This window comes from Capra hircus, chromosome 11, assembly GCF_001704415.2.
Source record: "Capra hircus breed San Clemente chromosome 11, ASM170441v1, whole genome shotgun sequence".
Classification (NCBI taxonomy): Eukaryota; Metazoa; Chordata; class Mammalia; order Artiodactyla; family Bovidae; genus Capra; species Capra hircus.
In genome coordinates, this window is record NC_030818.1 from 97,630,048 (window position 1) to 97,642,217 (window position 12,170).

At 44.9% G+C, this 12,170-nt stretch overlaps 1 protein-coding gene across 4 annotated transcripts in view; it reads left to right on the forward strand.

Annotated features, from left to right (window-relative positions):
* The window catches only part of GARNL3 (GTPase activating Rap/RanGAP domain like 3), a 166,335-nt gene that overhangs the window by 106,044 nt on the left and 48,121 nt on the right, over positions 1–12,170 (forward strand). For all 4 annotated transcript variants that reach the window (XM_018055802.1, XM_018055804.1, XM_013967919.2 and 1 more), the window contains 4 exons: positions 490–516; positions 8,322–8,397; positions 9,036–9,134; positions 10,187–10,290. In XM_018055802.1, coding sequence (XP_017911291.1) covers positions 490–516; positions 8,322–8,397; positions 9,036–9,134; positions 10,187–10,290 — 306 coding nt within the window. The remainder of the gene's footprint in view (positions 1–489; positions 517–8,321; positions 8,398–9,035; positions 9,135–10,186; positions 10,291–12,170) is intronic.

Consider the following 12,170-nt stretch of genomic DNA (forward strand, 5'->3'; position numbering starts at 1 on the left):
GGCAGCCTGGCTGGGTTCTGTCCAGGAGGCAGCAGGCAGCCAGTAGAATCATCCTGCAGAGGAAAATCTGAAAACGAGATATAGCAACCTTCTGCCTATTTAGGTCATACCTCTATGCCTGTTTTCACCAAAGACACTGTCACACTCTCCCTTTCACTCATGAGCTTCCCTTCCATCCTCTGTGTGTGTGTGTGTGTGTGCATGTGTGTGTGTAAAACTTACCAGCAGTAGTTGCCCTGTTGTGATCAGGTGTCTGTAGGCTTCCCTTAGGAAGCTTGAGCAACCAGCTTCCAGCATAGGGGAAAGAGTTCTGACAAATCACTGGATCCAAAAAGTACCCAGTAAAAGTAAACATTAGCTTAAAAATGAATATTTTGACGTGGAGAAAAGTGGTGTCAGTGACAGTAGATGAAGCTTGGCTTTCACAGAAAGTCAAGATAAAATGATCACCATTCATCCTGACTTAACCTTTTGAACTTCATTTGACAGGACTTGCTGGTCCTTGAAGAACAAGAGGTAAGTAGTGTTGCGAGATGCTGGGTCCTGCTACCCCACCTTGATGTTTGTCAATGAGCTTCCCCTTCACCAGGAACACAGCCTTTCCCCCTGGACACACCTCTCCGTGGATTTGCACAGCGAGTCTCTTATCACTGAAAGACTTGACTGACGTATTTTCTCTGGTGTATTTCAGAATTTTCTGTGCAGCTAGCCATAAAGATAGAGAAACAATCAAGCTGCTTAAATCTGCTTGGAATCATTCAAATGTTAATCCCATGGTCAGGGTGAGGAATGAGGTTTTCATTTTCGTTCAATTAAAGCTAAGGTACTCTGTTAGCACATTCAGAATGCCGTATCATGTGCATGTTTCCATTCCCTATTGTCCCACTTAAAAAAGAATATGTTAGGTTTTACAACTGCATGATTAACATAGAGAAATATCTGAAATACTATCACTCAACTGTTGAGTAGTTACTCGATGAGTGTGTGTACACTGTTCCTGTTGGTAAACGGCGGTATCACCTGTCCAGTCGCTGAGGCCAGACTTGGAAACATCCTTAATACCTCCTGTCTCTCACACCCCATCTAATCCATCAGCACATTCCGATGACACTGTTTCAAAACATAGCCCTGACTCGCATGCTTCTCAGTGCTTCCACCACCACTCTAGTCCACCAGCCCCACCATCTCCCACCTGGATTCTGCAGAGCCTCTTGCTCTTCTGCCTGCTTCCTCTCTTGTCCTCTCTTCTAGTTTTCATAGAGCATCCAAACATGGTAAGCCATCTGTTCCCTTTGTTCAGAACTCACTGGCTTCCGATTCCCCTCAGATGAAGCCCAAGGTCCTCACTGCAGCCTGCTAGGGCCTGTGTAATAAGGCCATCCTCTGCTCCACCCTCGGCTCCACACTAGCCACGGGCCTCCTGCTTCCACGTCTGCAGGAAGCCTGCTGCTCCCACTACAGGGATGCTCGTCCCAGAGGTTTCCTGGGTCACACCTTCTCTTGATTGGCATCTCTGCTCAGGGAGGATGTCCCGGTCCCTTAACTAAAATATCTCTTACCCACTGCCCTTCTAACTGGTTTGTTGATCTTCTTGACACATGGATTCCATTTATTCAGTTTTTATCTGTTGCCCCCACTAGAACAGGGACTCTTCCATTGTTCTTCCCTGCTGCATCCTCAGAGCCTAGAATAGCACATACAGAGGACACAGAGTAGATATTTGGTTGGATATGTGAATCATTCATGGACTGAGTGAATAATAAAATCGTATGATGCCACTGAAAGAAGAGGCAGATCTTTATTTACTAGCAGGGAAAGATTTCCACAACACAGTACTTACCGAAGAAAAACAACTTGTGGGGCAATACAGTATAAGCCTAGTTGTTTCTATAGGCAAAGATTTCTATGTATATTCATTCATTCCTTGATTCAACAAATGTTTACTGACCGCTGACTGTGGGTGTACCGTGTACTATTGGAGGCGCTGGGGATACATTGATGAAGAACGCAAGGTCCCTTCTTCATGGAGCTACAGTCTGCTGGGCTAAGACAAACTAAGCAAGAAAATAAACAAACATAAACACAGTCCTACTGACAATTCCAAGAGCTTTGGGGAAAGTAAGCAAGGTAGTAACACAGCATAAGAAGTAGCTTTTACCCACTGGCCAGAGGTTTCTCTGAGGCAGCGACACCTCATGATTCCTGAACATGGCGATGTAAAGTCAAAGAAGGAGGCCGAGCGGCTGCCCCCACATTGTTGGCAGGAGTCGCCGTGGGCAGGTTAGTGGAAGTGTCGGGCAGGATGTGGCAGAGAATGGGCAAAAGGAGACATCTACATTGTAATCTACATGTTATCCATGTACAATCATGCTTGTTGCTGAAGAATCCATGAACTCCATGTGCAACTTGTAAAAGGCAAAAGATAAAAGTCATACGCATTTCTGGTAAACATTTGAAAAATGCAGAAATGAACAAAAGATATAAGGAAAATATCACCTAAAATCACAGAGAAAACTAGTATTGGTAGAATATCACATTTTGATATATATTTGCTATATTTTATCTAAGATTAGGGTTATACCATGTATAGTTTTTAGGCTTCCCTCATGTCTCAGCAGTAAAGAATCTGCCTGCAGTGCAGGAGCCATTGGAGATGTGAGTTTGATCCCTGGGTCAGGAAGATACCCTGGAGGAGAGCATGGCAACGCACTCCAGTCTTCTTATCTGGAGAGTCCCATGGACAGAGGAGCCTGGAGGGCTACAGTCCATAGAGTCACAAAGAATTGGACATGACTGAAGCAACTTAGCACGCATGCATGTATAGTTTTTATGTCTCAAAATTACTAATTCATAAATATTTATTGCACACCCACATAGTACATGCACCTGCCCTTTGTGACAAACAATACAGAAATGTATCCGTGGAAAACAGGAAGGAGCTTCCCTGGTGGCTCAGATGGTAAAGAATCTGCCTGCAATGCAGGAGAACTGGGTTCAGTCTTGGGTTGGGAAGATCCCCTGGAGAAGGGAATGGTTACCCACTCCAGTGTTCTTGCCAGGAGAATTCCATGAACAGAGGAGCTTGGCAGGCTGCAGTCCATAGGGTCACAAAGCGTCAGATACGACTAAGCAACTAAGAACACACGCACATCAGCGGGAAACACGAATGCTCCCCCACTTCACCACTTCCACCCTCTCTTGAAGAACCCGTTTGCCGTTTGGTTTATTCTCTCATACTTGCCTTTGGACCTGCCAAATTTTGAAAAAGGAGTAGCTCATCTCTTTATTTCTCATTTTTATTTCCTGACTAAGGGCATATTTGCTAGCAGCAATAAGGGTACTCGTTATAATGTACTTGAAGAGGTGTGACTAGTGATCAGCATCCTTCACAGCCTCCCTGCGAGCTGTGTGGCCAAGGCACTCTTCTTTAATCCCACCCATTTCTTGAATTTATCCCAGTTCCTCCCAATTATAGTGATAATCAGCTGCAAAGATGAGCAGGGAAAAAATGAACAATACTAGTGATGTTTCTGAAAGGTTAGCTATTTGGTAGAGTGTTGTTGGTGTCCTGAAATCCATTGTATAGGGAGCCTCCTCTCCCCCTGGCAAGAGAAAACATGGTGTCCCAGGCAAACAGGCATGGAGGGGTTGACAGACGTGTAGGAACATGTGAAACACAGAAATATGGAGGCATTGCCCAGACAAGAGTAGCGAGGAGCTGAGGGTATGCAGTTCTGAATTAAGACATCATATCTTGATTCCAGATATTCTTTTGGAATCAGTAGGGCTTGTTGTTCAGTCGCTTAGTCATGTCCGACTCTTTGTGACCCCATGGAATGCAGCACACCAGGCTTCCCTGTCCTTCACCAGCTCCCAGAGCTTGCTCAAACTCATGTCCTTTGAGTTGGTGATGCCATCCAACCATCTCGTCTTCTGTCATCCCCATTTCCTCCTTTATTCTTCCCTCTCATACTTCACTTTCCTCAGAAGAAATATAATTCCTAGCATACTATTAATTCCCCAAAACATGACTATACATTGGTTTATAATCATGTTGAGTTTTGTCTCATAAAATTTGGAACTTAAAAATGTCAAGTCCCATACAAGTAGGAATTACAAATATGACCTTATCTCTATGGTGAGTATCTGAGCAGGACCGAAGTCCTGAGAAAACCAGTTCCCACGATTCCCTCCACCAGTCACCTCCCTCCAGGAGCCCAGGTATGGTCTTGAGACTTTGCACTCCCAGCCATCCCTCAAGGCCCCCTGCTGCAAGTAGCAGCCAGCCTCATGAAGCACTGATGACAGCAAGTTCAACGCTGCTAAAATGTGACCCGTGATGGTCAGGTAGTCCCAAGTCAAGTGATGTCCTCCTCAAATAGCCCCTCATAAAAGCTATCTCCTCCAGAAATACAGTGCATTCTGTTCAGTGATACCTTGATTTCTGGAGATAGGAGACAACCCTGTTAGTCATTGACATCATTTGGGAAGCCCTGGAAACAAAATTACCTAAACGAGACTCTGTAATTTCAAGTACTTACCAAGACCTTGCAATACCAGTCTTTTGGGAGCCTCCACCTGAAGTGGAGGCTGAAGTGATGCTGAAGCTGAAACTCCAATACTTTGGCCACCTGATACAAAGAACTGACTCACTGGAAAATACCCTGATGCTGGGAAAGATTGAAGGCAGGAGGAGAAGGGGATGACAGAGGATGAGATGGTTGGATGGCATCACCAACTCAATTGACATGAGTTTCAACTCCAGGAGTTGGTGAGGAACAGGGAGGCCTGGCGTGCAGCAGTCCATGGGGTTGCAAAGAGTCAGACACGACTGAGTGACTGAACTGAACTGAACTAAACTGAACTTGAAGTGGGCGGGGTCCTCTCAGCAAGGATGCTGGTGCCAATGACAGAACAGCCCCAGAAAAACTTTCCAAAGCTTCAGCCAATGATTAGGCAGCAATGGGCCCTATTTCTGCTTGTAACTCTCAGCTTCACTCAACTCAAAACCATCCTGAGAAGACTGTGGCCCTGTGTTGAAAAGAGCACTGCATCGCAAGTCAGGACTCCCAACCTCCAGCTCCAGTCCTGCCCTCACTTAGTCTCAGGCTTGGGCACATCTCGTCTTCCCTGGGCTTCAGTTGTCCTGTCTGTAAAGTGAAAGTGTGGATTCAGTGGAGCACAGGGCTGTTAGTTCATGGCTCATCGTTTCAGTCATTGATCCAATACTTCTTCCCTTGGCTTACTAGCTGTCAGCCCAGCTGGACATGACCCTGAGCTGGTTGCTCCTGCAGGTTGGTTCCTCCAGTCCAGTGATTCTCAGACAGGGGTCCCTGGGCCAGCAGCATCAGCATCACCTGTGGACTTGTCGCAAATACAGATTCTTGGACCTTACCCCAGACCTGTGGGATTGGAGGCCCTGGGTATGGGGCCAGCAATCTTTATTTTAACAAGCCTCCCAGCTGATACTGATGCCTGTTCAAGTTTGAGAACCACTGCTTTAATCTCTGTGCTGTTATCCTAAGAAGGTTATCTGTCAGACCCCAAACCACTGTAGGTGCTTGTTAAGGGACCACTGAGAGTGGAAAAGGTGCCAGAGTCATAGAGACATATGATTGTTATCATCATTCCCAAAAACAGAGAGAGAAGAGCTACAAAAAAGATAGAACCCCAAAGTGACAGAGATCCTTGACAAAATCCCAAGAAATTTACCAAAAATAGGTTTATATGGAAGAGGTGGAGGCAACTTGTGGAAAATAAGTTGTATCTGACCACTTGTGTTTCTTTTCTCATTTATTACACACACAGTTGTTCATGAATATTTATTAACCCTCTCCAAAATACCCAGCACGGTAGTGGGCCCTGGAGATTCCACAGAGAGCAAGATATGTACCATCCCTCCTTCATGGGACTTAAGTTCTAGTGGTGCGTGCGTGCTCAGTCACTTCACTCACATCCTACTCTTCACAACTGCCAGGCTTAGACTGCCAGGCTTCTCTGTCCATGGGATTCTCCAGGCAAGAATACTGGAGTGGGTTGCCATGCCCCACTCCAGGGGATCTTCCTGACCAAGGGATCGAACCCAGGTCTTTTTCATCTCTAGCACTGCAGGCAGATTCTTTACCACTGAGCCTCCAGAGAAGCCCAAGTTCTAGTGGTAGAAACAGACAAATATGCAAGTTCAATAAAAAGAATTACAGAGTGTGAATAGATGTATTAAGAAGATAAAGTACCATGAAGGAGAATAACAGCGCTGGGAGGGTGACCATGTTGGAGGTCAGGAAGTCCTCTCTGGATTGAAGTGTGAGCTGAGGCCGCATGGTGGGCAAGAGCCCTAGGTGAGGCACCATCCTGAAAGCTACCTCCCTCTTCCTCACTCTACAGAGAAAACCACTAGATAGAAAATTATTACTACTGATGGGTATGCATCTGTCCTTCAGATGTACTGGGGACAGAAGAATGTTTAGAAGTACAGCCTTAGCCCCTTAGCTTTTCAGAGTTTGAATGCTCCCAGACCAGCCATCCTGAATTCTGTGCTCTGCCTTGACCCACCCACCTCTGACCCATTGGCAATGCTTTGTTGTTGTTTAGTCACTAAGTTGTGTCGACTCTTTGCAATCCCATGAACTTTAGCCCACCTGGCTCCTCTGTCCATGAGATTTTCCAGGCAAGAATACTGGAGTGGGTTGCTATTTCCCTTTCCAGGGGAACACCCTGATGGAGAAATGGGCTAAACCTCTCTAAATTTGGTCCTTCCCTAGATGACTTGAGAGATCCCCTGCAAAGGCTTGGGAAGGAGAAAAGTAGGTTAGGTTCTGCCAAAGGCTGGGCTCACCCTGATTGCTTCCCAGGCCTCAGGAGTGAAGTGGCTTGCGTTAAAAATCCAAGTGGGGTATAGTTTCTTTTTTGGAGACTAGGGTTATTAATTTTTTGATATTAATTTTCTTTTAATACCAAATCACTATAATACTGTGTCATTTTTAAACATTTTAATCTTAATGGATTCCATTCCCTAGCTGTTTCCAACAGAAACAATCTACAAGGCTAGTTTTTCTACAATCCCAAGGCCAAGTCTACCCATGGGCTTAGGCCTTTAGCTTTGCCTAAGCCCATGACAGGTTGGAGAAGAGGAATCAAAAATAGCCTTTCCTCTTCCGCCTAAGAATTGTGCTCTTTCTCTAGGGCCTATTTTCCAGAAGCAGACCCCTGAGTTCAGAAACGATCTCTGTGAGGTCAAATGGCAGAGGCATCAAAGGATTGCCTTTTTCCCAATATGGTCAGCAATATTTTACTCACCTTTGTTCTTTGTTGGCTCCTTATCTGGCAACTGAGAATCCCCTCATCAGACAGCCTTGCAAAAGTTGATCTTTTCCAACCTCAGAGTTTTGTTTTAATTATACAATACTTCAGGCACACACAAAAAGCATAGACTATAATATGATGAAGACCTACAAACCTATTACTCAGTTTAAGAAAAAAATTATATGAAAAACACAGTTGCAGTACTTCTGTGGTGGCCTTGTGGTTAGGATTCTGGGCTTTCACTGTGGTGACCCAGGTTCAGTTCTGGGTCAGGAAAAATTCTGCAAGGCAAGTGGTGCAGCCAAAAAATAAATAAATACAATTGAGCTCCCTGATCCTATTCTCTCTTCCCTGCAGAAGCTGCCATCTTACATTTGGTTTTTATCACTCCCACAGGATCTGATTTTAATCCTACATTTAATGTCGAGGATAGTAGACTGAACATTTGTACTGGCTACTTCTTGATTGCCCTTTTTCTCCCCACATCTGTTTTGTGACTTCTTGAGATTAAATAGCTTTAGGAATCGGGGCAAATGAGCTTTTAGACTACATTGTCTTCAGTTTCCATTTCTATTTCTAAAAGAGCCCACGAGTTTTTAGCCTCAGATTGTGGGGTTAAATTTTGAATCAGCCTGAGCTCTCTGCTAGCTGGGTTCCAGACTGCCACTGCTGGGCTAATCAGAGCGTGGTGCCAGTCCTGTGAGCTCCTGGGGTCTGTTTACTTTGAGCACTGTTTTGCTGCAGAATGTACCTGACATCCTGCAGGCTCCCTTGGTAATGAAATTTCCAGTGAACTCACAGAAGAATACAGGATTTCCTCATAAGCTATAAAAATCTATAAAAATCAACAAATAATTGTTGTTAATCTGGGTCAAAATTGAGGTGGAGGGGAGGAAGTAATCTAGCAAGTAGCCACTGAGGTCACTGTAGAGTCCCTAAATAATGACCAGCACATCTCATAACTGTGTCTGCTTTGATGAGAAAATTAAATCCAGTGCCTTTTGTTGTCTCATTGTAAGGGCTCTGTGAATTTCAAGTTTGGGGTTCTTTTTGCCAAAGATGGCCAGCTCACAGATGATGACATGTTCAGCAACGGTGAGTGTCTCCCCCTTTTTCTAACAGAAACCCTGCCCCGCCTCATTGCAATTTAGACGATTGCGACTCATCTTACCTGCTCAGTCTTTAATGCAAAGAAACAGCCAGTAGTTTTTATGAAGTTGGAGGGTAAATTTTCAAAGTAAATTCGGTAGGACACATGTTTGCCCAGTTTCGTTCATTTGACAAATATTCATTGGTCACTGAATCTGTGCCAGGCACTGGCATGGGGGATTCAGTGTAACTGAAAATTACATGGGGATTTGTTATCTCAGGAGCAACGAGGAAATTTTTCTCTGGGATTTTTATGCTTAAGAGAATTAGAAAATGGCCCTCTTTTCCTGTTATTTAGCACTTTTCGTATTAAAGACCTGTTCTTTATTAATAGGAATAGTAATGATGTTTTCCTTCTGCATTACTAGATCCTTGTGACCCCAGCCTGGCAGCACTCAGGTTGCTTAGACTGACTCTGTAGTTTTTCCTTCCCTCAGATTCTGGGATCTGTGGGCCCCTTGCACAGTCTCCAGAAGAGGGAATGTCCGTGGAGCCTAGTTAATCTTCTGAGGATTTCAGTACATAGCTAGAAACTAGGACCTTGTGGACACTGCACTTTGTTCACACTTGACCTCTTCTTACAGAAATCGGAAGTGACGCTTTTCAAAAATTTTTAAATCTGCTGGGTGACACCATCACTCTCAAGGGCTGGACAGGCTACCGTGGTGGTCTGGACACCAAAAGTAAGCTTGCCTCCTCCTCCATTCTGCTGTGTTTTGTAGAAGTTTCGTTTGCCAACCTCATCTGAATTTGAATTTATACCCAGGGTGGAGTATGCTGTCTTCTAACTATACAGCATTTCTGGGTCTTTTCTTGTGCTTGCACTTCTGTCATTTTATCTGCTCTTCACAGCCAGTCCTGGAGGTAAGCCAGGCAGGTGATCTGAAGCTGACTGGCCTAAATTTGATAAACTTCAAATCAGGTATCCTGAGCCTCTGGGGGCCTCATCTCTCCACCAGCCCATGCTGAAGTCACTTCACAGATTCTGAATACGGGAAAGTCAGGCAGTTTGTGAGAACTGTCCTGAGAGTACCTTAACTGGTGGATGACAAAGTATTCAGGCCCAGTGGTCAGGCCCAGCTTCCCACCCCCATGACCCCCCCAACAAGCTCTGTGTGCCTATGGTCACTCCTGGAGTCCATCAGCCTCATTTCCCTTTCCTGGGATAATCTGATAGACACCCTTAGGAGTTAGACACTACTTTTATCTCTATTTGCAAATTTTAAGAAACTGAGGCTCAGAGAAAGGTGAGGTAATGTGTCAGAAGGAACATAGCTAATGAGAACTCGAATCTGAGTCTGCCCAACTCCAAACCCCATGCTATTAGTCACTATACAATGCTGCCAGGGATATAGCTCCTTTTGTTTTATGGACATGATAATTACTTGTATGTCATCTTGTGTTCACTTTGGCCTGGACACCAGCAGTAACTAGAAGGCAAGGAGTTGTAACATGCTGTCCTTTGGGGCTCAGACTTCTCATGATCTCTTCTGCGCTAAGCAAGGCATGAATGAGACAGCAAGAGAGCTTAGAGGGGGATGAAGAGGCCCCCACGTGGGCAGTAGCCTTGCCTCAGCTGGGGAGGGATCCATACTGTTGCCTCCACTCAGGTGGATGATCATAGGATCTTTGGAATGTGCTAACTATGCTGTATTCCTCTAGCCTGCAAATAAAGACTGTTTCCTTACGGCCTCAGAATTCCCTGTGCCCACTAAATGCGTATTGTATTTTACAGATGACACCACAGGGATTCATTCTGTTTATACCATCTACCAAGGGCATGAGATCATGTTTCATGTTTCTACCATGTTGCCGTATTCCAAAGAAAACAAACAGCAGGTACGTGTGAACACGCAGAACACCCAGTGGTGACCTCAGTGTCGAGAGCACATTGCTGACTTTATAGAACCAGAGACTGTGGATGTTCATACACGAGCCAAATTTCAGGACCAGTTTGGGGATGTTGTTTCCAGTCTGTTTGCTTGCAGTTTCATCAAGGCTTAGGAAGAACTTCCCTCACTGGTGCTGGCCCCTTCAGGAGATAAAGGCTCAGATAGTCATGCACCTGCGTGTCTGTGTGACCATGTGTGTGTGTGCCTGTGTGTGAGTGTGGTTTTCTAGACCCCTGACAGACGGTTTTGCATATACACATCCTGTGACTTCTCTCCACGTGCCTGTGTCTTGTCAAAATGATTGCAAGGATTTTTTCAGGTTAATGCAGGAGGTTAACACTGACCATTTCCCCAATGGCCTGTGCCCCATTGCGGAAAAAACTACTTAAGAACACTGCCCACTGCAGAGATTAGCCGTTTCCAAGAGAAAACTTGCCCATTTGATGAAATCTAGATATAACAAAGATACATGGTGCTGGTTTATTAAGGATTTGGGGGGTTCCATTTACCTTTGTATGAGATTCTTATCCCTTTTTTACACATTGAAGGCATCTGTGTAAGTAAATATCACAAACATGAATCAACAGTTGTTCAGCAAAGATTTGTGAGAAATGTGAACCTAGAGCCAGTATGTGAGGGCTAAAAGGGCTTTTTTCTAAACACTTATAATCCTTATTTCAATGAGACTCCAGTAGGAGAAAGACACAAAGCAGATCTTTGGGCTAAAAAGTGATGTTATGATGATGAGACATAGCGATGCTTTGGGGACATGCAGGTGGTGGGCTCAGGAAGAGCTAGTTCTGTTTGATGGTTTGGGGCCTGGAATAAGGAGCTGGTGGATTATCTTACAGACAGTGGAGACCCTCTGGAGAATTTAAGCTTGCTCTGATTTTAGAAGGCTAGCTGGTAAGGGACAGGCATAAGCAGGAAGTGCCTCGGCCCAGTAAGCTTGCTTAAGTGTCTAAGAGTTCCTTTCTTCCCTTGTGTGGCTGAGGTGACCTATATTATCACTACTAGGCTCCACCTCTTAGGAGCTGAAGCTCTTAGGATCCTGGGTTCACATGGAGAAGAGAGATCAAGCTGACCCTCCCACTCACCATGAATTATGTTGACCTCTTACATCTCAACAATGATAGGGAAAAAATTCCACTGAAATATTTCATAACCCTCCTCCTCCCCCAACCCTGACCTTTTCAGCCCCGTACATTCACCAAAATAGCCTCTGTCCTGTGACAAATGATGGCATTAGCTGGAGACAGGAGGAATGAATGTGACAGTTCAACCTTTGCCCAACTCCAGACTTTAACCTTATCTTTTTGAAAGGGGCTGTTAGCATATTAAGAGAAAACAGGCTCACCAGGAGCACTGAAATGTTCCCAGATGAACTCTGGTGTGTTCAGCATCTTGGCTGGGTCTGTGGGTAGTGCTTGGGCCTTCCACTTGCCCAGCATCAGTAGATGTGAAGAAAATCACAACTACGAAACTTGTCTCTATTACCAGAAAGATAAAGCAGTGGGGAAGAGAGCCAAAGAAGTGCAGAATGACAGTGAACCTTCTCGGTGCAGAGAAGGACCAGTAACCACAAGCCTCTCTCTGTACCTGCCATGGTCTCTTTGGGGCCTAAGGTAACAGAAAATCTTGGTGACTCATAAGATCTTGGTGGCTCTTTGATCTCCTAACATCTAAAACACTAGTGGAACAGTCTGAGCCACATCCCAAATCTGATGTAAAGAAACAAACTTTCACAAAGATTTTGTAGGTTTTGGTTTTACAATAACTCCTTCATCTCTATCTTCTATCACCGAAGTAAACCACAGTGGGGGCAAG